This window comes from Zonotrichia albicollis, chromosome 4, assembly GCF_047830755.1.
Source record: "Zonotrichia albicollis isolate bZonAlb1 chromosome 4, bZonAlb1.hap1, whole genome shotgun sequence".
Lineage (NCBI taxonomy): Eukaryota > Metazoa > Chordata > Aves > Passeriformes > Passerellidae > Zonotrichia > Zonotrichia albicollis.
The window spans coordinates 24798221-24825303 of NC_133822.1; the positions used below are offsets into that span (position 1 = coordinate 24798221).

At 41.5% G+C, this 27083-nt stretch overlaps 2 protein-coding genes across 5 annotated transcripts; one reads left to right on the forward strand and one right to left on the reverse strand.

Moving 5' to 3' along the window:
* Positions 1-19930, reverse strand: FERRY3 (FERRY endosomal RAB5 effector complex subunit 3). 3 transcript variants are annotated; one of them, XM_074539147.1, is made up of 14 exons: positions 19783-19930; positions 18428-18622; positions 18028-18173; positions 16737-16918; positions 15192-15291; positions 14991-15112; positions 13670-13776; positions 11932-12129; positions 10303-10431; positions 9192-9260; positions 7496-7698; positions 2555-2612; positions 1242-1309; positions 1-259 (listed from the first exon to the last, which is right to left on the reverse strand). In XM_074539147.1, exons 2-14 carry the CDS (start codon positions 18603-18605, stop codon positions 167-169), a joined length of 1653 nt encoding a protein of 550 aa, XP_074395248.1. In that variant the 5' UTR covers positions 18606-18622; positions 19783-19930; the 3' UTR covers positions 1-166. The 3 variants fall into 3 exon arrangements, with proteins under 3 accessions (XP_074395248.1, XP_005482855.2, XP_074395249.1); XM_005482798.4 differs by lacking the exon at positions 19783-19930 and adding an exon at positions 19426-19721; XM_074539148.1 differs by lacking the exons at positions 1-259; positions 2555-2612 and having other exon boundaries at positions 1243-1309.
* Positions 19847-26215, forward strand: RAD51AP1 (RAD51 associated protein 1). Of its 2 annotated transcripts, XR_012579945.1 has the most exons (9): positions 19847-19962; positions 21906-21955; positions 22199-22325; positions 22969-23078; positions 23400-23474; positions 23900-24052; positions 24694-24840; positions 25369-25530; positions 25694-26215. XR_012579945.1 is itself a non-coding variant. In XM_074539150.1 (8 exons), exons 1-8 carry the CDS (start codon positions 19943-19945, stop codon positions 25819-25821), a joined length of 810 nt encoding a protein of 269 aa, XP_074395251.1. In that variant the 5' UTR covers positions 19847-19942; the 3' UTR covers positions 25822-26215. The 2 variants fall into 2 exon arrangements, 1 of the variants encoding a protein (XP_074395251.1); XM_074539150.1 differs by lacking the exon at positions 25369-25530.
* The last annotated feature ends 868 nt before the right edge of the window (positions 26216-27083 follow it).

The window sequence follows — 27083 nt, forward strand, 5'->3', positions numbered from 1 at the left end:
TACCAGCCAAGAACAGACAACATTTATCTTTTATTACAACACAATTCTTGAAATTGCAACAAATGCCACTTTGGGGTCGTGAGTCCATAAGAAAGAGACGTCCTAGTCCAGAATCTCCTAAGTCTCTTCCTCTGCCTACAGGATACAGGTTAGTGCCACACAGAAATCAGTGCTTGGAGGTCAGAGTCAGTGTGGAGGACACTCTGAAGATCTGTGGCAGCATGTTACTCAGCTGGTAAAACATTTCCTCTGAAATTGTCTGGGGAAAAAAAAAACAAACAACACACAGGTAAGCTTTGTCTTTTTGTAGTTTGGAAGAATTAAGTCTCTCTCAACTTTGTTTCTTGGTATTTAAGAGAATTGCTGCTACTCAGAAGACAACAAAAATAATTTTCAAACTGTGTTATAATCTGACTGAATTCAGTTAAAAGACTGACCTAAAAAAACTGGCTGTATATTTATGTGACACCCACATAACCATTTCCAATAGATTTCTTGTTCCAGGGATTGATTACTTCTGCCAAACATAAGCAGGACAGTGCTGCTTGTTATCTACAGGACCCCTCTCTGCATTTCAAGACTAACTTCAAATCCGGAATTTATTTGTGGCTTCTTCCTTGCTCAGCAGCTTTTAATTTGTCAAGAAATACATGTCACTCATTTCCTAACATTAATTCTACTTTTACTGCTTTTTAGAACAAACCTCATGCTGGGCATCTTTGGATATCTTCCTGTTTCTGAAGATCAGCTAGAACTCCAAATTAAATAATTTCAGAATCTAAATCAGAACTAACTTCAAATACCTGGAGTAATTTTTTTTTTTTTTGTGAAAGCATGACTGAACTTTCTGCATTGCAGCTTTCCATGCTGTTAGACAATATGACCAATAAACAACTCAAGTTATGTAACACAAGGCTAGACCACTGGAGTAATTAACAGAAAAATGTAATTAAGTAATTAACAGAAAAAAGTACCTTTTCCAAAGGTGATGCATTCACTACTTGTAAAGGTGAATTTCCCAGTTTGAAATTTTAGCATCCTCTCAGAAAATACTACTGGGTACTCAAAACTATAAACCCACCCTTACTCCTCTTTTATAGGGAAGGAAACAAAACCAAACAGATTAAATTAAACTCTCTCAAAAGGGGCAGGCAAAAGCAAAAAAATTACAACTAGATCTGCTGACATGTGACTTCTTACCAGCAGGCTCCTAGATTGGGTATGACTTTGGTTTCACCTACCTGTGGTACCAGGAATTGTACAGTCCGAGAAATTCCTCCATCCCACGAGGCCATTTCCATCATGAAACCTAAAAAAGCAGCATTGACAGAGTCTGGATAACCTGTGTAACACTCCCCAGCAGTTACAGCATGAGCAGGCAGTGAGGGAGCTTTCAGACTCAAGTAGGGTGGGAACTGCCTTAATTAGGGATGTCCTCAACTACCTTTAAATCAGACCTGGGCAATCTGAATGAAATGTAGAAAAATCTAGTGATGAATTCTGCAGAATAGCTACACTGAGGACAGAATTATCAGTCCTTCTGTGCAGCACAGTAATGCACAGCAGAAGTGAGGGTTGCTCCAAACAGTGTGCCAGGAGTTCTTTCCATGGCTTCTTTTCACTGAGAAACAGGGGTGACCTCATTGTGGCCTTGCAGTGCCTGAAGGGAGCCCACAGGAAAGATGGAGAGAGACTCTGGACAGGGGCCTGGAGTGACAGGACAAGGGGGAACGGCTTCACACTGACAGAGAGGAGGTTCAGACTGGATAAGAGGAAGAAATTATTCCCTGTGAGGGTGCTGAGGCCCTGGAACAGGTTGCCCAGAGCAGCTGTGGCTGCCCCATCCCTGGCAGTGTCCAAGGCCAGGCTGGATGGGGCTCTGAGCAACCTGGGATAGTGGCAGGTGTCCCTGCCCATGGCAGGAGGTTGAAATCTTTAAGGTCCCTTCCAACCCAAACAATTCTATGATTCTATGGGGAAAAAGCTCAGCACTAATTTATTGCTGAAGTAATGAACTACCAAAGGCCACAGGAATCCTCTTGTGGCAAATAAGGGCACTCAGAAAAATACTTGTTTAATAGAAGTGGATGATATAGATGATATATCCATTGTGAACTACTAAAGGTCAGTTACTACAGGAAGAGGTTCCTCAAGCAGGTGGTTGAAAGAAAGTGACTGGATCAACTATTTAAGTGCAGCTCTAAAAATGCAGAAAGTAAAAACAACACTTGGAAAGACAGAAAACCATGCTGAGTCATGAGGACTATTTTTTCCTAATATCCAATCTAAATCTGCTCTCTGTCAGTGTGAAGCCGTTGCCCCTTGTCCTGTCACTCCAGGCCCTTGTCCAGAGTCTCTCTCCATCTTTCCTGTGGGCTCCCTTCAGGCACTGCAAGGCCACAGTGAGGTCACCCCAAAGCCTTCTCCTCTCCAGGCTGAACAATCCCAATTCCCTCAGCCTTTCCTCCCAGCAGAGCTGCTCCAGCCCTTTAATGAGTTCATGTCCCTGCTCTGGCCAGGCTCCCCAGACCCCACTGGGGCTCCACTCCCCTACCTTTGACACACTTGAACACGAGCTCTGCCCTCTTCAGGCACCATGGAATGGTCATCTCCTAAATGAAGAAATAAAAAGCCTCAATGCCCCACAAATCTTAACAGCACGAATAGCAGGGAAATTATTGAAAGCAATACATTTTTTGCCCTAGAACATAATTTGGAAGAAGGATTTGGGACCTAGTTTTCAGAACATTCTAGGCAGGTGTACACACCTTACAGGCGACCATAAAAGCACCACCACTCCTTATTGCTAGGACAGCCAGTGTCAGAACAATATTAAACATTTCTAAACTGAGGTGTCCAATAAAAAAATTGTCAAACCCACTGGAAACTGGGCTGTTTGATTCCCCTGTGGAGCTCCAGAAAAAGTCTACTGTTCAACTGATAATTGTCAGGTTCATGCTTCAGCAAATCAAAGGCAGGCTCCTGATCACATCTTAAAAGCACAATGATGACTTCTAATTTCTTGATTTTGTTTAATATTTCTTGGCATACCCACAACCTTCTCTCTCTAATACTGGAACTGGAAGAAGCCCTTCCTCCTTTAGATGCATTTATGGTAAGAGTGAGAACAAACAAATCATCTGCATCTGATGAAGGAGTTGCAGATAGCAGCAGCCAGCAAATCCTTACCTAAACTTAAATAACAAAACATGACATGAAAAGCACAGTGGTTTAAGATATGGTACAAGCACTGGGCTAAATAAGATTTAAGTTCATGAAACATTTTTTGGCTGTATGCTAGAAAGCCAATTACACCATGATGATGTAATTCCATCAGAGACAGAATGACTCACTGCAAACATTTCTCAGGAAGAAGAAAACAATATCTGTTTGTTTCTGGTGTACTCTTCAACATGAAGATGAGCACTTCCTACTCTGAATACAGGAATATAGATATAGAAACTGACTTATCATTCTAAGTACCTTTTCAAACTTAAGCTTTACATATTTTTCTATTCACTAAAGCCAGTCTCTATTTTGCAATGTCAAACACACAGTGCAATCTGTTGTTATCAGAAAGCTTAATTTCAGGATTAAAGAAAGTTATGTGAGAGGCAAGGTTATCTAAGAATGGCCAGCGATAATATAACTGATAAACTGGATGTGTGGCTTAATTAAACAACTACTGAAAGCCAAAGTTCCTCTTCAGGCTGGAGGATCTCCTGTAATCCCCCAAAATACACTGTATATTAAAACCTGGGTAAGTTTGAAATATCTTTTCATAAATCTTTCATTATATAATCACGTGCTGCTTTTAGGGTATACACCACAGTAATCAGAACAGTGATGGACAAGTTTGGATTTGTACTTTTGCTGTGGTTGCCTTTTGACTTTTTTAATTTTTAAGCATTCTGGAAGCAACACTTAAGTGTTTATTATAATTCATCTGCTCACGTGTGCTCTCTGTCACAAGTAAGGTTTATAGCTGGTTTTGATCACTGCTTTGGCTTAGTAAAAAACATTCTCAGAGAGAGAGAAGAACATTCTCTCTCAGAAGCACCTTGAGCAATCAGTGATGGGAACTGAGCCTTAAACAGACTGATCAACACAGCAGGATATGACACCATTCTTTGGACTATTTGAGAGGAACAGAGATTAAGTTTTGTGGGCATCCAGGGAGATAACAGATGTTGCTCCATGCAAGCCACAAGAACTGAAAATGACATAGCAGTGATTCAATTCTAATCCATCTTACACACCAAAGTTCTCATGAATTCACCACATCACCATGAGTTTTCTCTGGTGTGGAAATGAAGGACCAGCTAAGCAACAATGCAAAATACAGAGAAGGACATCAGAAAGCAAAAAAGCAAACAGTCAACCTCTTAGAGGGAGTTTTGAATAATAGCATTCAAGAAAGTTAAAAAAAAAACCCACCTGGAACTTTGGGTGTTTTTCACTAGAAGAGACACTTCAACCCTTTTTAAGATGCAATCATTTTGTCAAATTAAGATTTCTTTCACTCATTTAGAAAAAAAAAGGAGGGGGAGGAGAGACCAGCTTCACTGGTCTTTCACATATTTTTCACAGTGAGAAATATATGCTGCAATCCTTTTGATTTTATTTTCATTTAATTTATTATAGGCTCACTACATAGGGCTGCTTAGGGCTTGGGTCTTTGCAGAACCATGTCATAATCAAGTAAGTAAAACAGTAAAGTCCACATACATCATGTGGAAAAATATTTCAAACTAAACTTCAGTGGGTAATTTCAGTAAGAATTAGCAAGGTGTTTAACTTGGTGGATCTGTGCAAATCCTAAACACTGGATGAGTAGATGAAAATTTAAAGCCAGGAAACTCAGATGAGAAACATCTGAGATCAATACACCCATCATAACCTCTCTATGGACATAAATCATGTTCATAAATATTTGTTACACAGCTTACACTTCTTTCATTTCTACTTTAAAAAAAAGTTGTCTTAATTTATGGTAATAGAGACAACTGCACTGAGATCACTAAAGAGTCACATTTTTGTCACTGTTGCTGTGTGGACAACAGCAATGTTGAAGCTACCAAGGGAGGGTGCCAGCTCTGGCATTTTTAGCTATGCCTTGCTGTTAGAGCCATTTCATTCCCCAGTTTATAGCAGATTCCAGTGATCAGTAACACCTCACTTGGCTTGAAATCAAACTTGCCTGCTTTTGCCTTTCTCAGGTATCAAATCAAGTTTCCTTCCTTCATTTAATTTAAGAGAAATCTGTTTTGGTTGTTCTTGCCATAAGAAAAACAAAGGAAAACAGAACTCTTGATTTTTTTTTTCATAGAAATAATGAAATCTAACAGCTTCTTTGAGATCAATACAGTCAAACTGACAGAGAGCAGGTTTAGATTGGAGGGTGATGAGGTCCTGGCACAGGTTCCAGGAAAGGCTGGATGGAGTTTGGAGCAACCTGGGAGAGTGAAAGATGTCCCTTCCCATGGCAGGTGATGGGACAGGATGAGTTTAAGGTCTCTTCCAACCCAAAGCAGTCTGTGATACTGTAATTACTTCTCTGAGGCTATAAAACCACTCATCCATCTACATTAGGAGAAAACCTTTGGAAACAGCACAGAGAACACTGCTAATGAATGCCTGTCCAAGGAAGCATGGAAACATCTCTGCAGCTGGGCTCCTGGTTAACCACCTCACAAAAATGTTCTTCTGTGGGTGGTAAATGCAGAGTCAGAACTGTGGCTGCCAAAGGCACCGAGTTCAGGGCAACTTTCAGAAATCTGTCATTACTCACTTTTCCCTCAACAAGGAGTTACAGATTTGTGTGCTTCAAAGCAGGTCAGCCAGCTGCCAAGCACTGTAATAAGCAAGCTGCTAATGCAAGTCATACAAAGCAGTTGTGCCTAAACACACACAGTTACCACCCAGCTCACCTTCTGCTTACTCTGCTAAGACTTAAAATCTTAATACAAAAGGTAAATCGTTTTACCAGGATCTTTTAAGAATCCAGCACTAGACAAGAAGTTAATTCTTCAGTTTCACACATCTCAAGGCATGTTGAACACTTGGTCGTGTGCTTTATTTGCAGTTTAAAATACAGATATGCAAACAGAAGCTAAAACTAGCCAGGTTTAAAGAAAACAAAAACCAGAAGAACATAATCAGGTGGCACCTTGATTAAGAAAAAGGTCGGTATATTTAATAAATTTCTGAAACACAGCAACTGGGTCCCCTGAGTGACCCAGGCTGCTGTCCTGCATATTGATTACTTGTATTTGTGCCCAAAGAAAGGTCTTAGTACCACAGATGAAAATTTTCATAAATAATCTAATCTGTTCCTAAACGTCTACTTTTATGTATGGAAACATCCTTTAGAAGCTTCATTATTGTCTTTTTACCTTTTCATTATGATAGACCCTGATCCTGCAAAAAAGGACGACTTCTACTCTGTGTTCCAGTAAATTCTATTATAAAACCTGTCACTGTTAAAGGTAATCCACTGGCGAGCATTTATCTGAGTCAGCCACTTTCCACAAAGGAAAGGCAACATTGAGTCTAAAAGTGAAAAATCAAAGGGTTATTTAAAACAGAAACCTCTCCAACAGACTGTAATTATTACTGATATCCTTGCATGGATGACAGAATTATCTTCTTTTTCTCATTTCTTTAGGTTTACAGCTCTTCAGGATAGGAGGCATATGGCTGTACTCCCTGCCCATCACTTCTTTCCCTGCCTTCCCACCCCTTTTCTTCCCAGTGAGACAGGTGTGACACAGAAAAGAGGCTGCCAATAGTTTTAAATTGCTGTGCCCTGAGAAATCTTACAGCTGATTGAGAGACGAGCCCTACATCAGAGTCTCACTGCAGAAGAAAACACAAAACTCAGCACAGTAAGAACACAGAGCATCAGCAATATGCTGCCTCTTGCCCAGCCAGTATTTGAGGGGACTTAGAGAGGGAACAGGGACAGAAATTAGGCAGTAAAGGAGACAGGTCAAAGTGAAGGTGAAATTTGGTTGTTCCTGTGTAGGGCTGAGGTGGGAGAAGGTTTACAGAACTCTAAGCCAAGCTTTGCCAGTTCTGCTGCTCCCAAAAGTTAATTTCAATGTTTACAGATAATGATAATTAAAAGAGGGGATCTGGTATCTCTACTGCATCAGCAACTCTGAAGATAAGAGTTTCTAAGCAAGAGCTTCCAGTTGTGTAGTCCCATCTTCTATTAAGACTTGTACCACTGCATGAGATGGATCTAGGAAGTGAATTGTCCAAAAGGAAGAGTGGGAATAAAAACTTTGAGTGATTCAGCTGGCTGAGATGTTTTTAATTGATTTTAATCTATCTCCTTACTTTGGGTCACCATGTAGATACAAGCACCATGTGGTGTGGCAGAGGTCTGTGAGTGAGTAAAACCACCCTATTTGGCCTATATCAGCATGAAACTCACCATCTGCAAAAATCCAAGGATATAAAACAAGCCCAAACATTTCCATTTACTTACTTCTGACATTTCATGCACCAGCAGGAGGGGAATGCTGATGGTGGTGATGTCGTGTGTGCAGCAGACCTTGAGGATGTTCCTGAGCCCCATGATGGCCGGGTCCCGGGCGGTCACGTTCACAGACCTGACGTTGTCATCCACACACAGGTGAAAGGCAACGTGGATTTCTGAGAGGTTTGAGTGCCTTGTGATGTAGAACTCTCCTGCACAATAAGGCAAAGCAGGAAGGGAAGAAATCATGGTAGTGATCTGTACTGAAATCCAATTGTTTGGAAGTGTAAGAAAGATAAAAGGCAAATACAAATATACAGCAGTATGAGGACATACACAGGAGATCTAAAATCCCTTGGACTGTCACTGTTTTACATCCATCCCACACTCTCTCCCCTGCTTTGATGAGTTCCAGTGGCATCATGGCCACATGGTGTAATGAGCCATAACAGTGCCAGTACAGGATATGATCTCTATATAGCACAAAACAGAAAAACAAACCCAGAGGAGGTGCAATACTCAAAATACACAATGCAAGCACAGAATTGCAGACAGATGTGGGAGGCGGAAAGGCCAAAAAAGGATGGGTTCAAATAAAGGATGCACAGAGCCTGTGGAAAAAGATAGTGGGTTATGTAACAACTGAGATATGGCACTGGAACACAAGGGAATCAGTGACCATTAGAATTTCAAATAATTCAGAGTAGTGGGAAGGTGAGTTACAGAGTTGCTTGAAAAAAGGAACCAAGACATCTTGTTGGAGGTATTTTTAGATTTAGTATTCATTTATCAAAGGTGAGAGGCAGTGAAATCCAGGTCTCTCCATCGGTCCTTTGCACTGGAGATCTAAAGTCTACAGTACAGTCAATGGAAAAGCAGGTGTGCAATGCCCCCACTGTTTCAGTCTACAAATAAACATCTTCCTTCAAACCTATTCCCCCTGGCCACTGAAGTTAAGATCTTTTCTTTGAACTGGAACAGCTGCAGAATGGGCCTGTACTCCTTCTGGATGACTGCAAAGCAGGCAGGAATCCCCAGCAGTGACCATCTACGAGCAGTAACACACTCTACACTGCTACAAGACACCTGGATTTATCTGGTCCAAGTTGATTTACAGTACACTCCCTCTAAAAATATTTAAGAGGGCTTATTAAAATCAATTTTAATAAGCCCTCACTCAACCACAGGTTGTATGGACTTAACTCCTTCCCCAACTGCATATTCATCTTCAAATTCAACAGCAGCTTTCCTTACTAAACATCACAATATACACAGAAGAGATACTTCCCCTGAGAAAGGGATTTCTGAAAGTTAAAAAATCCACTCAAAACTGCTTTTCTGTGCCACAGCAGTGATATACATATAGCCATTTTCACAAGTAAAATTAGCTGATAGCATTGAAGTTTTATCTTTCCCACAAGATGCTCAGAGGGTTTTTTTTTTTCATCCTCAAATTCCAGAAGGAAATTTTAGGCAAAGAGAAGTGATTTGCCCCACGCCATGTGATGCAGTGGCAAAGCTGGGAATAGAAACCAGATGTCCTGACACCCAGTTCTCTGCCTCAGCCACAGGAACATCCTTCTCCTCTGATTGAGGTCAGCTTGGGTTCAGGTTAAAATTTATGTTCTGACTTTAGAGCTAAAAATGTGGATGTATAAAACACAATTTGCTTCAGGAAGACTGGGGTCAATGCCACACAACTCACCCGGCAAAATGTTCGACTGGTTGCGTTCGATATTCTTTAATTTATCTTCATTCCCACTGATTTTGTTTTCTGCGTAAGAACACATGGAACAAATATTAATCATATCCTCTGTTAATTACACTTGGGCATGAAAAGGTTCATGTACTGATATCTGGCTTGAATTTTGACCATGAAGTCCTCAAAATGCAAGGGGGATGGGTAGAAGAGTTTTTGCTGTCTTCAACACATCCCAAACTGAATCCTACCTCAAATCCCTGCCTTTCTTACTTACCATCCCATGATATTTCTTCATTTGGACAACAGCAAACAGTATTCTCAGACATAACAAGAATCTTTGAAAGCTGCCCCCACACTCACATAGTATCTTGCTATCACTTTCTTTTAATTTCAACAAATTTAAACAAATTTGTTCCTAAGAGATTTACATAAATCAGCAGCATAAAACCAGCTTTCACCATTTCCCTTGAGATGCAGCAATATGCAGGTTCTCAAGGGAACTTGTTTTTCTGTGTACTCATATTTGTTCATGTTCTAGATGCATTTAGATCACATAAGTAGCTCTCTGGAGGGAAACCAAAGTTACATGATGTACAACTACACTGCCTAAACACCATGTGGTCAGAGCATTTCCCAGCCACTTGCAAACACAAATGTAAGGAAAACCATTCCCAAAACTTTGGCCAGCATAAGAGAGCTAAATACACATTTAGTCTATTTCTTATTTGGTTTTCAGCATTCACTTTAAAGTAAGGGGGGAAAAGTAATAAACTTTTTCTGCAATTTTTAGAGATTTAAATGTAAATGGCAATAAAAACGTAAAGACAGATAAAGCTTGTGCTGCTACAGGCAGTTCAGGAAAGCAGAATGGCCTGATGTACTTCCCATGCAGTTAAAATGTAACTTTTATATGTTGATTCATTTTAAAGGAGCAGCAAAGACAACACCCAAACACCACATTCTCTGTGAATTTCACACAGTTTCTTGATGAACCCAAACATTCCATTTTACAGATGAAATAACTGCAGAAGAGTGGCATGGACTCTGCCCTGCCCACAAACATCCCTCTGACCACTGTTCTATTTCAAGGAGGGTAATTTTGGTTGTCACTGACCGTGGTGTCTTTTTGTCTTGCTGCTACGCTGTGCTCTGGCCTTAAGTACAACCTTCTGGACAATTTCAAGTTGTTCTTGGATTCCAGGAAAATGGAAATCCGTGCATTCTTGGCAAACGGTTGCGAAATCTAGGAAAAAAATAAGATTGAAATGCATGCCCTGAGGTTGTGCTCAGTAACCTTATGTAATTCTACTCTACTGATGAAGTAAATCCAGCTATAAAGGCAAACTCTCCAAAAGCAGATAAAGCCCTACTGGACTCCTCTTCCAAAATTTATTGAGGATTTTATTTGACAGATTGTGACATGGTCTCAATACTTTCCCCTCTACTGTGGCTACAGGACCTAATTGGTGGCTACAAGATGCAATTTTGTGTTTAATGGCACTATTTAAATTTCTGTCTTCTCTCATAAAACCAGATACTCTCCTTTTGTTATTCATTTAACTATTCAAACAGTTAAAAAGTACCTGCAAAATAAGTACAAGTACAAAATAATACTGTTACAATTGAACTACTTGGAAACCATCAACACCAATCAACAAACACAATTGCAGTTTTTCTTGGTACACTTCCCTCTCCTTCTTGCTACAAGCCTGACTCCAACTATTTCCAGAAAATATCAAGCACCACTGTGCTTTTTTTTTATGGCATGCAAGAATAATGACAAGTAATAGTCAAAAAAAGACATTCCAAGTGTATTTCTAGCAGCTGATGTCACAGTTGAAACAGCCACCATACACAGAGTACCACCATAAAATTTCCAAAGGCTTTAAGCATCAGCCCATAGAGAGTAACACCAGATCACTTCAGAGGGCTGCAAGCATCCTTCCTTCTTGTTCTTCAGCCCAGCCTTCACACCCCTCACGTTCATGCACTGCCCCTGTGTGCCCTCTGTTCTCTTTGGTGATTGATCAGCACACCTGGGCACTCCATGGCTCATTGCCTTCAATGCTGTTCCCTGTCCTGCAGAACCCCTGTAACCCATTGGGGATGAGGCTCCTAATTTTGGTATTAAACTTCAAGACAGAAATGGGATAGTCAACCAGGAATAAACAGAAGTTTCTTTGGTTAACCTTGATAGAAAACACCATCAGAGTGCCTACTTGCTCAAAAGACACTCAATTCAAATTAATCAAATTAATCAAACTTTCCAGAAGTAGGGAAGTCATATTCCTACTGTTCATTTTTAACAGAATTCATGTATCAAAAGGACATGGTATTTTTATATATTTACCTATCACTTTAAAAGCTGGGCATACTTCTTTTTCATTTTTGCAAATAGGTTTCATTGTGATAATCTGGTATTAAAAGAGTCAAAAACTCCTATAATAAATTTGTCTAAATCAATATTGAGGGGTCCTCTTCAATATTGTTTGTTACTCAGACACAAAATGTAGGGAAGAGATGAGAGATAACAGCACAACACTATCCTCCATCCTCATCCATATCTCTTTTTGCATTTGTTACCCTTTTGCCATACCATATGCAAAACATGACTGCCATCCACTGAATTTTAATTTTACAAAGAATATTTTTCTCTCTTTCTGTGAGAAAAGACAGCCAGATTTTATTCTAATTTATTATTTTATTCATTCTCCCTGACAATGCCTCCCATTAGAAGACTCACCTCTTTTGATTCCACTGTAGGAGCTGATCCTGTTGTCCACCAGTAACACCAGGCCACAGAGGGAGGTTGAGTAGAGGGACATGGCAGTCTGAAGCCTGTGCAGCTTCACCCCACTGCGCTGATTGCGCTTGTGTTTGCAGAAATCCAACATATCAGCTCTCAGCAGCCTCAGGTTGTGCATGGTCTTCAGCTGAGCTCCTGCACAGAGCACACGTGACTCAATCCCAGTGGAAGACTAACTTAGTGCAATACAACATAAACTCAGGACTCAGATTGAAAAAGAAGGGCACAAAGTGCTTCCCTAAAATCTGGAAGGGAGCTGTAACCAGTAACACCCAGAGGAAGTTCTCAGCCACTCATTCAGTTTTACAGACAGATCAGCAATTCACAAAGTAGCAATGAAAATGCAGTGTTCTCACAAAGCAAGGCTTGCCCATGCCTGAAATGAGCCTTGTTCCCACTGCAGAATCACAGAATCATTAAGCTTGGAACAGACTTTCAAAATCAAGTCCAACCTGTGCCCAATCCCCACTGTGTCACCAGCTCACTGACTACCATGTCCAGGCATTCCTTGGACACTTCCAGGGATGGGGACTCCAAACCTCCCTGGGCAGACCCTTCCAACCCTTTCTGTGAAGCAATTCCTCCTGAGGAGTACTGCAGGGCTAGGGATGAAATACTGATGGGTAGTGGTGCATCCTTCCCACCCTTCCCAGAACCACTCCACAAGCTCAGGAACTCCTGCTAGGCCTAAGCATTTGTGCTATGAGCTGGGTGCTGAAGGATCTCCTGGCTACGCCAGGAACTGCTGTGTGGCTGAAGTGGGAGCTGCTTGGAGGGAAAGAGATCATCAGTCAGCCCCTAACAGCCTGGAAACATCCCCAGCTGACCCATGGCCCAAGGGGAACAGCACCACTGCTGCTGGAGCTCTGGAATCTCCAGCAATTCAACCTGAAGATGAACATTTCCCAAATGACTCAAGGCAATCATCTCACGACCCTATGGACCATGGTCCTAAGGGACTTCCTTGGAGCTTTCCTGCACCACAGCAGGCTGCACCAGCATCTCCCTCTGACAGAAATGCCTCTCAGAGCTTGCAAATTCCCAAGTTTGTGATACTGGGAAGGATTGTTGCTGCCCATCTCTGCCTAAATCATTTTAGATTTGGTTATAATCCAGTTTTCCTCTCTGTGTTTTATCTACATAGTAATAGAGTGAACCTTGCCTTTGAACCTTTTTGCTCTTTTGCAAATTTGTATCAAACTTCCTCAGTCTGATGCCTTTGCTGATGATTTTTTAAGTGACCTAAACCACTCCTGCACAACATAACATGTTGAAAACAGCTCAAGAAGACTCTACTGCACAAACAAAAACACAAATTGCAAGTATCTATTCTGCTGTCAACTGATCACAGGAAGTGAATTTCATAAACACATTTTTCTACCACATGTAAGAAAAGTAAAATCATCATTTTTAGGCAATATACTTTGCTGTTGCTGTGCTTTTCCACATGAGTCACCCAACCAAAATGGGTAAAAATTTACTTCTAGAATATTTTCCATTAAGATTTCCACCTATTTCAGACATTGCTTGATACAGTTTATACTGTTCTCTTACACATGTAAAGAACAAACACAAAACAACTCCAAACTATGGATTATACACATTGAGAGTTAAATAGTGTAAATAATACTTGCTTTGGATACATTATTAATTTACTTGGGTTTACTCCACTTACCTAAATGAATAGTAAAGCTTTCTTCTAACAGCCTCTGCTCTTCATAGATTCTCCCATTTCCTTCCACAGATTCCCTCAGCTGGCTGGGCTGAACTTTAATTTCATCACTGAAATAATTAGAGAAGTACCAAAAAGTTAATCCTAATTTTTATTCAAGACCAACAACTTTGGGAAAGTTATCCCAAGTTTTCTCAGCTGGTCTGTGGAAACCAAGAGATCAAACCTATGAGCACGAGTTCCATTCATGAGGTTTCACCTTTGCCTTCCTGGCAGCAGGAAGAGGAAACTTCACTGTTAGATTTACATTATTTAGCCCATTTGTAAAGCATTCCAAGACTGAGAATTAAAAATAAGTCACAATACCTAGTTATAACATAGTAAGAATGTAGGAATAAAAGGAAAACAAAAAGAGTTCTCTTCAACCTATTTACAGCAGCCAAAACCTTATTTATCAAGTTATCAAATAAAGCATTTCTTTTCTTCTTCCCACACAAAACGGGAAATTAAAAACCACCTTCTCAAATGTTCCACAGTGTTCAAACTCCCAGAAACATTTCAGATATCAGTTTTAATATTTTCCCTAAATTCAACTGTCTGGTAGTGAAACAACAAATACTGTTCCTAATACATGAAAGAACAGCATCCAATTTGTCGCTGCATTAGTGAGAAGTTTCTGTTTACAAAGTGCCTCACTTCCAAAGATCTCTTATAAACTTGCAAGCAATTCTACTGATTTCAACTGCCAAGCAGCAGTGTCCTAGTGATAAAGAATAAGGATCCCACCCAATTTAAAAATTCTAATTTCCCTGCCATTTCCTTAAACAGAGGAAAGCTTCTCATTCAACTCTCTCCACAAGTGTTCACGCTAAAAAATTCCATTTTTTAGCTGTCCAGTGACATACATACAGAAAGGAAAAAGAGGGCTGTTAATTCAAACCATTGTTACCATTTTTTTAAAGCACCATTATTCTCCAGAACATGCTTAGGTGGTAACAGAAAGCTTTGTGAAACAGTGTTAAAGACAGATATAGGAGAGGAAGGTAAAACAGAAGGAAATTCCACTCATGTCAAGCTGTACTTTAGAGCATTACAACACTTTCTGGTACAGAGATGTTGTAACATCACACAATGAAGAAACTCCTGAAATTATACATATTTCTTTATGATGGTCTATTTGCCTTTGATTATCCTAAGCAAATTATTTATAGATATTATCATATCCTAATAAATAGGACTATAGTACCCTACTTAGAAGATTATGTAAACACAAATACTTTGAACTATTTCAGCTGAAATTCAGCATGACAGAGGAATTAAATACCTGACTGAGCTGTTGTTGGGATTCTTTAGGTCTTGATGAAGCTTTATCACCCACTCCTGATATTCCTGCTTCTGGATAGCAGTAGTCTGTTTTAATTCATTGGTCCATTTGTTCTCCAAATCCTGACAGGAGAGCAGTGATAATTTGAGTGGTGTGGGTGTTCTTTTTAAGGTGATTATGTGCAGGGCATATTCTAGTTACCTGCTGAGACTCAAAATGCTGAGCTGCTAAGGAATTCACATCCTGGTCAGTCAGTGACTTCCCAAGCTCCTGCATCACCTTATCCATTTCAGCCCCTTGCCTGAAAGGGAAGCAAACACAGAATTCAGAAGACTGGCAGCAGAACACCTTTTGCTGTGATAAAACCACAAACTTGGTTGTTTGTTACTGACAGAATGAACAGTCACAGATTTAGCAATGAAAATCCACAAAACAAACTGGCCTTAAGGGTCAGGTCAGTCAGCCCCTGTGTAAACAGAACATCATTTACCCTCATTTGGGACAGTCTCAGCTGCCACCAACACAGGGATGTGATAAATTCCAACAGAGTCAATTCACAGCCACAGTACACCTGAACTCTACAACAATACTGCTCTTCTGTACGCATGCTTAAGAAGAGGCAATAGCAGCAATAAGATTTGCTAACACCATACTGGCAACATCGACCCTCAAACTAGAAATACATACAATTCAGTCCATTAGAAACCATAGCATGAAGTGATTTTGCACTGTCTAGGGTGAGCTTAAACACACACAGCTCAAGAGGAATATTGCTACTCAGAATGCTAAACCAGACCTACTGGAGTTACTTTGACACAAAAAGAAAAATCCACACTCAACGTGTTCCCTCTTGTGGACAAAGGAGTCACCTGCAGCTATGCAAGCTTATTCCAGAACTCTGGACTTAAATGTGTCACAGCATCCGTCACAGTTGAGATGACCATGGCACTCAGAGTGCCACCATACCATTTCAGAAAGTTTCAACCCATACAGAGTAACATCACTAGAAAGCTACAGACATCTGCTCATCTTGGCTTTCAGCCCAATTTTTCACACCCCTCACCTTACCTTACATGAATTGCACCGTCTGTTCCCTTTGGTGATCAGCACACCTGGGCATTCCATGCCTCATTGCCTTCAATGCTGCTCACCTGCTTGTCACAGCTGTAGCCCACTGGGATGAGGCTGGGTCACAGCCCCACTCCCAAGTACCACAAACTGTGTGCCCAAACTCAATGCTCTCTGAAAATCAAAACTTATATACTCCTCAGTCACTGAAAATAATAGAAGGCTACCAAAGTAATATAAGGTAGCTGACCCTAATGACATCATGGAATCATGGAATGGTTTGGGCTGGAAAGGACATGAATGCTCATTTCATTCCAACCCCTGCCATGGGCAGGGACACCTTCTGCCTGACCAGGTTGCTCAGAGCCCCATCCAACCTGGCCTTGGACACCTCTAGGGATGAGGCAGCCACACCTTCTCCAGGCAACCTGTGCCAGGGCCTCACCACATCTTGAGTAAAGAATTTTTTCCTAATATCCAATCTAAATTTTCACTCTTTCAGTTTGAAGCCATTCCCCCTTGCTCTAAATACCCTTGTGCCAGCCAAGTGTTGTCTGACTTGAGGTTTACACAGACAAATACAAGCTACACATGTTGTCCTAAGAATTTACACACCCAGTGGCATGTACCCCTACTTAATAAGAGAAAGGAGAACCTAAATAATAAAAAAAGTAATACCTTTCACGTAGCTTTTTCAGCTCCACGTCCCTTTCACTTATTAATTCTGAAATGCTAACAAAATAATTGTGTTCCAGGTTTAACAGCATTTCAGAAGCTGGAGAATGGATCAGATCATGATAAACATCTGCAAAATCTTCATCCCAGCTGGTTTCTTCAGGTTTGGCATGTTCTAATGTTGTCTAAAGAAAAGGTAAGAGATTTTAAAGGATAAGATACCTCTTAGGACATATAAAGATCCCTCATAATGGTGGTGTAAAACCACGGGGGCCCACACACAGCCTGTACCATACATAAACTATCTTCCCTAATTTAAGCTTCCTGACATTCTACTTTAGCTTTCAATTTTCTCCTCTCCCATTCTTTATCTTTCAAAGCAACTAAAGTCAGAATCATTAAGGCTTGGACTACAGTAAGGAATTACCAATTTTCACACAACACCAGCTTGGAAAGAACAGCAATATCCACAATAATATTTGCACCTGATGAATTTTAGATAAGGCCCAGAACACCAGCTGTGCAAACAAAAATGCTTTGCTAGTGAGGATGACTAACTGCTGATGTCACTAAGAATTCCATCAACAACACTGATTCAAGAAAAGCTATTTTTATTGAACAAAGAACAGCCCAAGAATGCCAATTTTGCAAGCTTTTAATGGGATTTTTCACCTTTTTCTATATTTCATGAGAAACAAATTCAATTCCTATAAACTTCTCTTTAAACACTGCAGGCTTGTCATTAATTTTTTCTTTTCACTAGGACTCCTCCAGTTCTTTTGCATTCCACTATTTTTAAGATCCCATGTGAAACTGGAGACATTATTCCAACTAAAGCCTCCTAAATAATCCTTCCTAAATAATATGAACCCAAAAAATGAACTGAAAAGTCTCTCTCAACTATACACTTTCTCCTTCTAACCTTAATTACTGTTACTGAGTTTTAGGATACGAGTGTCACTTCGTTACCTCTTGCTTTAATTCTAAGCCACCATGAGCCTTATGCCTATGTTTTGTTTGAGTATTAACTGTTGAATGAACAAACCTCCATTTTTTGCCTCTCTCCATTTTTTGCCTCTCCATTTTCTATCTTTCTACTCTATTAAATTTAAGAAAAACTTGACTAAGAACTTGTAGGATGAAGACTTGATGCTCACTTTCAGATAGAAAGAAAAAACTGCAAGAATTGCAGCGAATTTTAGTGTAAGATTCCATCCTCACAACTGTAATTGCACACACACACATACTCTCACAAAGCAAGCCTTGAATATTAACTTTCCAGCCTTAATCTTACCTCTTTATAAGCTTTAGCCCAGGTATCTGCCAGCTGGTTGATGTCTACTTTTCCCGATTTCACTGCTTCCAGAGCCACCTCAGCTTCTCTGTCATAATCTTTTATGGTTTCCTCTTCTACAAATTTACTAAGAGATTGCTTCAGGTCTATTAAACAAGAAGAAATGGTCCATCAACAGAACACATCAACAATCACCCAGGAAACCTGTAAGTACAGTTTTTCACCTGAAAACCTTTTCCTTGCTAGCACTGACAGTAATTTTCTCTGATGTCCTGCTGTTTAAAAACCAATTTTGTAAACACTGTTCCAGTAAAACACTGTTCTTTTGGTTTCTTAGAGCAAGCTGTAAGATGCTTGTGGACAAGGATACAGGAGATTAATTTAAGAAATCAGTTCATACCATTTTCTATAAAGCATGGCAGATTGTGCAGAACCATCAGGCGTCCATGCAAATGACTGATATTCTCTTGCACAGGGAATTTGAGAGGCACTGTAAGCACAAAATGTTCATTTCCAGCACTGAATTTGTACACATAGTCTCTCTCTCTAGTTATAGTCTTTCCTTTATTAGGTTTCATCCTCTTGAGTTTGTTTCCTGCAACAGAAATGGAAGAAACAAGAATTACATTTTTGTAAACTCATAAGTACAAAATGGTAATGAAAAGCCATGGTTTTGCTCATAATTAACAGCCAAAAATACTTAACTCCCCAAATTTTCACAGATACTCAGTTTTGACTTCCAAATACTTGCATCTTGAACTGAAGCATTAAATACCAGTTTCCAAAATATCAAATGCTTCTAAAATGTATTTGAGTGTGTCAATATATAAACTTGGGTAATTGCTCTTAAAAAATACAGTGTAAAATCTCCTGACTTAAAGCAGAAGCAGGCTAGATGGGACTCCTGATAAATAGAAAATGAACCAAAAAACCTTGACTTCTGTCATGGATGCCTCAAAAGCTGAAATCCTGCAGAGTGCACAGAGATTTTATTTCCTCCTTTCTGCAGGTGCAAGGCCGGGGAGTGGGGGAGCGGATGTTTGCAACGATTTTTAGAAAGAGCTTATTTTGTCTTTTTGTAACCTGCATTAAAAATAAGCCAAAAGAGATGCAAAGGGGGCTGTGTAGAGTGAAATACAGGCTGGGATAACTGTGCTGGTATTTTTACGCTCCACAGGGTTCCTCTGCTCATTCACATGCCTCCGTTTTTAGCATCCCCTACAAAGCTGGACACATTGATTCAGCTGAACCCTCCCCAGCGCTAAAAACCACACCCCGAGGAAAAGAAAAAACAATAAAAATAAAAACTTCTACAGCAGAATTCACGGGTTTAGGATTCGGTGATTTGTTTTGGTTTTGGTTTTTTTTTTGGGGGGGTGGGTTTTTCAGTGAACAAACCTATGTGTTAGACACAGACGAAACAAGTCCGTTTCAAAAACATTTCATAACAACCAGTATTGATGCGAGGCGGTGTTCCGGCCTGTCTGGGAGCGGATTCAAAGGGAAATCCTGGGAAACACAAACCCGACCACGCTCTTTCTGCTGCTCCCCGGTGCAGCGAGGCAGCTGATAGAGTGTTCCAAAGAGGACCTGGAATCGCAGGCTCAAAGCCGGCAGGACACGGCCTGCGGGAGCCCCTCCGCGCCCTCCCCGCCCCGGGCACTCCCGGTGCCCGCATTCCCTCCGCTGCAAGCGGCAGCGCCCACGGGCACCGGGAGCCTCCCCCCGTGCCCGGTCCGTCCCGTCCCGGCTCACCTGGCTCCGGGCGGGCAACCGCGGGTTAACCGGGCCGCGGGGAAGGGCGAGCCGGGATGTTCCGCCTCTCCGCTGCCGTCATCGCAGCTGCGCGTCCGCAGCGGCACTTTCGGCGCTGCGCCTGTGGCGACGGCGCCAAGCGGCGCCGGCGGCGGCGGGGATGGCGCGGCCGGCCAGGAGGTGCGTGTGCCGGGCTGAGGGACCGGGGCTCGCCCGATCCCCTCGGGGCCTCTGCGGGATTCCAGGGTGGCCCCTTTCTCTTCCAGCGGAGCGGTCGGGATCAGTGGCACAGGGTCGTGTTGAAGGCCTGGCATTAGTGGTGTCCCCCTGGGTTCTCTCGTAGAATGGTTTGGGTTGGAAGGGACCTTAACAACCATCCAGTTCTAACCCCCTGCCATGGCAGGGACAGCCTCCACTATCCCAGGTTCCTCCAAACCTCATCCAACTTGGCCTTGGACACTGCCAGGGATGGGGCAGCCACAGCTTCTATGGACAGCCAGTGCCAGGGCCTCACTAGCCCTCACAGGAAAAAATTTTTCCATGTACCCAATCTAAATCTCCTCTCTGTCAGTGTAAAGCCATTGCCCCTTGTCCTGTCACTCCAGGCCCTCGTCAAGAGTCTCTCTCCATCTTTCCTGTGGGCTCCCTTCAGGCACTGCAAGGCCACAGTGAGGTCACCCCAAAGCCTTCTCCTCTCCAGGCTGAACAATCCCAATTCCCTCAGCCTTTCCTCCCAGCAGAGCTGCTCCATCCTCTGCTCCCCTTGGTGTCCCTGCTCTGGCCTGGCTCCAGCAGCTCCCTGTCCTTGCAGTGCTGGGCCCAGGACTGGATGCAGCCCTGCAGGGGGGATAGTACTGGGCTCAGAATTGTTTAAATTGCTCATCCATGATTTGGAAGAAGGGTTTGATGCCCCCTCAGCAGTTCACAGATGACACAAAGCTGAGAGGAGTGGCTGATACCCCAGAGTGGTGTGCAGGCCTTGAGAGGGACCTGGACAGGTTGCAGAGATGGGCAGAGAAGTGTCTAAAATTCAACAAAGGCAAGCGCAGGATTCTGCACCTGAGGAGAAACAGCTCCATGCACCAGCACAGGCTGGGGGTGACCTGCTGGCCAGCAGCTCTGCTGAGAAGGACCTGGGGGTCCTGGTGGCCAACAGGCTGTCCATGAGCCAGCAGTGCCCTGGGGGACAAGAAGGCCAATGGAATCCTGGGGTGCACTGGGAAGAGCAGTGCCAGCAGGTCAGGAGTGATCCTGCCCCTCTGCCCAGTCCTGTGTGGCACATCTGCAGTGCTGTGCCCAGTCCTGGGCTCCTCAGCACAGCAGGGACAGGGAGCTCCTGGACTGGGGCCAGTGGAGGCTGCAGAGATGATTCAGGGCCTGGAGCATCTGTGGCAGGGAAAGGCTGAGGGAGCTGGGGCTGTCCAGCCCGGAGAGGAGCCCCAGCTGAGAGGGGCCCTCAGCCCTGGGTGTCCCTGTGTGCAAGGAGGGCTCCGAGCAGGGCCCAGGCTCTGCTCCAGGGCCCAGCAATGGCACCAGAGGAACGGGCAGGGACTGAGGCCAGGAGGTTCCACCTGGACAGGAGGCAGAACTTCTGTCCTGGGCAGTGACAGAGCACTGAACAAATTGTCCAGAGAGTGTGTGGAGTCTTTTAAAAAAATCTACAAGCTATTGCTAATGAGCCATTGTGTACAGTTGCATTGGTTGCAGATTTATCTCTGCTCTCTCTGCCCAGGGACAGGACCCAGGGAACAGCTGGAGCTTTGCCAGGGGAGGGTCAGGGTGGATATCAGGAAAAGGTTCTTCCCCCAGAGAGTGGTGGAGCACTGCAACAGGAATGGTCATGGCCCCAAGGCTGCCAGAGCTCCAAGGGTGTTGGGACAATGCTCTCAGGGATGTGCAGGGTAGAACGGCTGGGGTGTCCTGAGCAGGGTCAGGAGCTGGACTGGATGATCCTTGTGATTCCTGTCCAACTCATGGATAGTCCATGAGTCTGTGATTCTATCCACCTGAACATGTATTGCTTTTTTTTTCCTTGTCAAACAAGTTCTATCCAAAAGTGTTACCAAATCAAGTTGCTCAGTCAGAAAGGATTGATAGTGTATTTTTTTTTTTTTTGGCCACAGGAACAAGAAAGTTGTTGATTATTCTCAGTTTGGGGATTTGGAAGATGATGGTAAGTGAGATGTTCTTGTACATCAAGAATTTGAAATTGCCTCTTACATAAAAGCACATGTAAGAGAGAGTCTGTTGAATTTTCATTTTAAATACTTCTAAGGATAGTGCAGTTGTTGTGTTCTTTTAAAATAGGATTAATTTCCAGAAAAAGTTATCTTGATATATTTTCAGTGTGCAATGAAAATGATGAAATTTAAGAATATAGGAAAACTCATGAGAGCTTGTTGCTGTTTTCCAACAGATGAAGACTTTGCACCTTCAAGCAAAAAGTCCAGAACACAGCTCAAGGAATCAAAGAAGGAGAAAAAAGAGAAGTCAAAAAAGCCCAAAGAAGTGATTCCATCACAGACACAGACACTTAGTAAGAGGTAAGAAATGTGGTCAACTCTATGTAAAACTGGATTTTAATAAGAATATTTGGGTTTGGTTTCTTTTCCCCTAGAGTTTTAAGCAGCTGACAACAAACAAGTAATTACATGACTGTAATAAAGATTTTGAGCTGTATTAATGCACCTTCAGATAACTCTAAAAATTCTGAGTTTCTTAGGGACTCCTAAACCAGAGAAATATAAAGACAAATTTGATTTTTTCTTAAAGAACATATTTAAAGGAAGATGCAAAGTCTGTGCCAATGAAGAAGAGAAATCTAATTTTTATTAGTAATGTTTAAATATTACATTTTGATGTGGCATTTCAAACAAAGGCAATCACTTTTTTTTCTGTAGTAATGCCAGTTAATAGTTCATATATTTATATATATGTATATATATGCACACATACACCGTTTTACAATCACAATGCTTTAAAGTATAGAGTGCTTTAAAAGTTAGTGTGTATTTTGTCTAAATAATTTCAAAACGTGATATTTGTAACAAAATATGCTATAAAAATGTATTGAAATATGAATCTCTTCACAAATATCTGAATTTAAAGAGTTCACTGAGCAAGAAATAGTTCTATAACACTCATGTAATTGTTTTATTATTTAACATGTTGTCATTCTTTCCCTAGGTTATCCTTGGATGAGAAACTTTATAAAAGAGATTTGGAAGTTGCCTTAGCCTTATCTGTCAAAGAAAAATCTTCTGATCCCCAAGAAGTGCAAAATTCAGAAGAGCAAGGTTACTTTGTAGTTCCATGCAACACTCTTTATTTATATGCAGTGAATTTGAACATGGGAATTTATTTTACACTGAAATATATTGAAAATTATATTTTATTTCAAGATGTCATGACAAAAGAGTTTCTAGGTATTGTCTGTTTTCTTATGTTCTTGGGTATTTTTTCTGTGAGAGAAGTAACTCTTCTATAAGATTTTCCTAATATATACTTGGATTAGAAACAGATAAAAACTTCAGCTATTTTAATTTCTTGCTCTTTTTACTTTTTATAATGTGTTTTTGTACAGTATTTTAAATTTTTTCCCCTGGATCTTAAAACAGGTAAGAATATTGAGTCAGAAAATGCACAGAGGAGACCTCCTTTTTCCAACTGCAGTGTAGACAGTGAACTTTTAGGTAAGTTGTTCTCACACTCTTTTCACAAAAAACATTTAAATACCTTATGTCTTCTTTGTTTCCATTGGTTTATTTTGTTGTTGTTGTTGATGTGGAAAAAAGGGTCTTTATCTTAAATAAAAGTTGAAGGATGTGTCAATTCTTTCATTAAAAATTTGGCCCCAGTCTTAAAATGAGCAAACCTGTGGATTGGTGAATTTTTGGTCTTCATTTTATTTGCCTGATTACAGATAAATGTTGATAACTTTGACAATGAGAAAATAAAATGAGAAGTACATGAAAACAGGTGTCAGTGATATGTTTCTGAACAGTATAGCTTCATATCACCAAAATTAATTTTGGGCACTCAGATACCAAATCATTTTAGAGGAAGAAAATAAATTTACTGTGAATTTAAGCTGATTGAATCACTTTCTGGTTTGTAGGTCTCAATCGGGTTATGGATGAGGATGCACCTGAGGGTGATGGGAGGCAAAGGACAGCAGCAACCAAAGTCCCAGCACATCACAAGTCACTGGTGGCTGACAGTGATGACAGAGCCCATGATCCTGATGATTCTGACCCAGAGTCTGTACCCAGTAAGTTCTTCTCCACCAAAACCCTCTCCTTACATGTGCTTTGGATGTGATGCATTATGTTTAGTTTGGATTTTTAGTGAAATTCATGCTGCTTTGACTGCATTTTCCCTTGCCCTCCCCCTTACTGAAGCATCATCCCTCATACTCAAGATATCTCATTTGCACTTTCACACTAAATTTACTCACTGGAGCTTATTCACTCCCAGACCAGCAAAATGTCACTGCTTCTCTGCATTTGTATGTCAGGAGAAATTCCTTCTGCCGTCATTGTCCAGGAAAGTTTCATCTCTTTAAAGATCCTCAGTTCATTTTTGCAGTTGTTTTCTGGGGTTTTTGTCAAAACAGTGATTCTGGGTTGTATCAGGTGTTGGAGCTTTCACTGTTGGCTTTGTTTAAGCTTATTTTAAAAAGCAAGTAGCCTGCCTTCTTTCCTTGCTATGACTGTCATCTTTGGAAGAGCAAGCTGCATCCATGTCTGTGTCATTCCCTAACAGGCAAGGTGTCTGGGTAAATATTTACAAACTTCAAGATGGGACAGCTAGTACCATCCTCATTATTTCTGCTGTGCAGTGGTCTGTCATCTTAAGTGATGATTTCTCTGCTAAAGAGCATCTTTCTAAAGTCATTCTTTTCCATCCCAGCATCACCTATAGTTTCTCCTTCCTGGATAATGGAAAACAACTCTGAGCCAAGGCAGAAGGTGATGTCCAGTCCCTTGGAAGCAGCTGGGAGGCCTCTACATGCATCAAGTCCTGTCACAGACAGAAAGCCTAAATGGACACCACCAGGTATGGGTGAGGCTGCAGCTATAAGACATATACATGAATTGACTTAAGCTTTTAGCAATCTCTCCCAAAAAAAAAAAAAAGCTATTCAGCTATTCCAGGAAAATGCCTGCCCTATGTATAAATTTTATAGAGATTTTCTTTAAAACAAAAAAGAGAGAAAGGAAGAGAAGCTATATCTATGTTTTACTTGCAGCATTATGCTTAACTACTTTATCTGCATGGGATTTGCAAAATGTTTTCCAAAGTGGGGATCAGACCTTAATCAAAAGATCCTTTCATGTCCATTTCTCTCTTATTTAGAGCTTTCTTTATTTCTGGCATGTGCTAAATTATTGTCTGTTCTAAACAAAGAATATTAAAAATAAATGCTGGAGTATTTTAGCTGCACTAATAAAGAAAATGCTTAAAAGCTTTATGTTCTCAAGGTGTTTGAGAATACTGCTGCTGACTCCTGATTCTTTGATTTTTCTTCATATTTGCTCTTCTTTTCTGTACATGGTTCTTTCTGTTTGGCTTCTTTCTCTCAAGTCCTTGTTTCCCCATTGGAGTTGTGTTCAGTGTCTCTCTGTGGAGTGCCTGAAAATGCCCAGGACACTGGGAACAGTTTCCCATTGTTGCTGCAGTGTGTGGCTGGGTAATTTACCTGTGCACCATTCCTGCTGCACTGGCTCCCAGAGGGAGGAATCCCTGGTGAGTGATTTCCATGTGTCCCTGTGCTTTGGACCTTTTTGCATCCTTTTCAGAATGCTTCTTTTGTCCTGCTAGGAAAACTATTAAAAGATAGCGGTCATATGATACTTTTTTCCTCCTTTAAACCTCTAATACCTTCTTTTTGTTTCAAAATTATCTCCAGCTCCCTCAGGAAGCAGTAATGCCTCGGTGAAATGTGTTCCTGTTAAGTCACCTACTCACTGCCTAAGGCTTGGGCTCTCCAGACTGGCAAGAGTCAAACCTCTCCATCCCAGTGCTACCAGCAGTTAATGGTCAGTGGCAAAGTGCCACACAGAGGAAAAGACTGTGGAAAGGGTTTTGCTGATAAGCAAGGGTGGCAGCATCCTGGAATCATCCATTTTGGAGGACTCTTATTACAGATGTCTCTCATGTTAAGATGAGTTTTTATTTTGCAAATTGCTAGGCATCTTTTAAGTGCTACTGAATACTAATGTTGTTTAATCAGAGTGACATCTGGCCACCAGCTTTTTGATGTATTATATTCAGAGATGTTGGTTTGTGATAATTTTAATTCTTTAATACCTAAAGTCTTGGCATTAATGTAGTCTAGACAGCACTATGGCAGTATGATGAAGGAAATGATTTTTAGAATTTTGTATTTTTAAAAAAATTAAAATAAAATATTTTATAATGTCTAACTGTATTCCTTGAATGTATTAATTTTGAAGGTCACTTTCAATGTTGGTTGCAGTCTGGCAGATATTTTTGTCTGTGTATGCTCTTACTGGAAGTCAGCAGCATTAGTCAGGCTCAGACAATGAGGAATTTCCTTGAAGCTCCTGGGGTTTCATTGAGGATCATGATGCCTTGCTAAGGTAGGGGTTTTATAAAGCAGTAAAGTGATTGCTACTGATTAATGAAACTGAGCTTTTACTAATCCACAGTGTCAGTAATTTCCTATCTAAGCCTATTGGTCACAGTGGATGGCAGCAGATCCATTTCTCCACGTATTACTCATGACTCAGGGAATTGCATTAACAAAGGGATATAATAGAATCATGGAATGGCTGGGGTTGGAAGGGACCTTAAAGGTCATCCAGTTCCAAACCTCACCATGGACAGGGGCACCTCCCACTATACCACGTTCCTCAGAGCCTCACCTAGCCTGGCTTTGGACACTTCCAGGGGTCCAGGGGCAGTCACAGCTTCTCTGGGCAACCTGTGCCAGGGCCTCACCACCCTCACAGGGAACAATTTTTTCCTATCTAAACCTACCCTGTGTCAGTGTGAAGCCATTCCCCCTTCTGCTGTCACTCCAGGCCCTTTCAAGTCTCCATCTTCTCTGTAGATTTCCTTCAGGCACTGGAAGGGCACAATGAGGTCACCCCAAAGCCTTCTCTTCTCCAGGCTGAACAATCCCAATTCCCTCAGCCTTTCCTCCCAGCAGAGCTGCTCCATCCTCTGATCCCCTTGGTGTCCCTGCTCCGGCCTGGCTCCAGCAGCTCCCTGTCCTTTCTGTGCTGGGCCCAGGGCTGGATGCAGCCCTGCAGGGGGGCTCAGCAGAGAGGGGC

Excerpts from the sequence above, each read along its gene's own strand:
- FERRY3 (XM_074539147.1), bottom strand. The coding sequence starts at position 18,605 with ATGAAACCTAATAAAGGAAAGACTATAACTAGAGAGAGAGACTATGTG. Across the intron at positions 13,777-14,990 it reads CCCAACAACAGCTCAGTCAG|TGATGAAATTAAAGTTCAGC; the intron begins GTATTTAATTCC and ends TAATTATTTCAG. Across the intron at positions 9,261-10,302 it reads CAAGACAAAAAGACACCACG|AAAACAAAATCAGTGGGAAT; the intron begins GTCAGTGACAAC and ends GTTCTTACGCAG.
- RAD51AP1 (XM_074539150.1), top strand. The coding sequence starts at position 19,943 with ATGGCGCGGCCGGCCAGGAG. Across the intron at positions 22,326-22,968 it reads ACACAGACACTTAGTAAGAG|GTTATCCTTGGATGAGAAAC; the intron begins GTAAGAAATGTG and ends TTCTTTCCCTAG. Across the intron at positions 23,079-23,399 it reads GCAAAATTCAGAAGAGCAAG|GTAAGAATATTGAGTCAGAA; the intron begins GTTACTTTGTAG and ends ATCTTAAAACAG.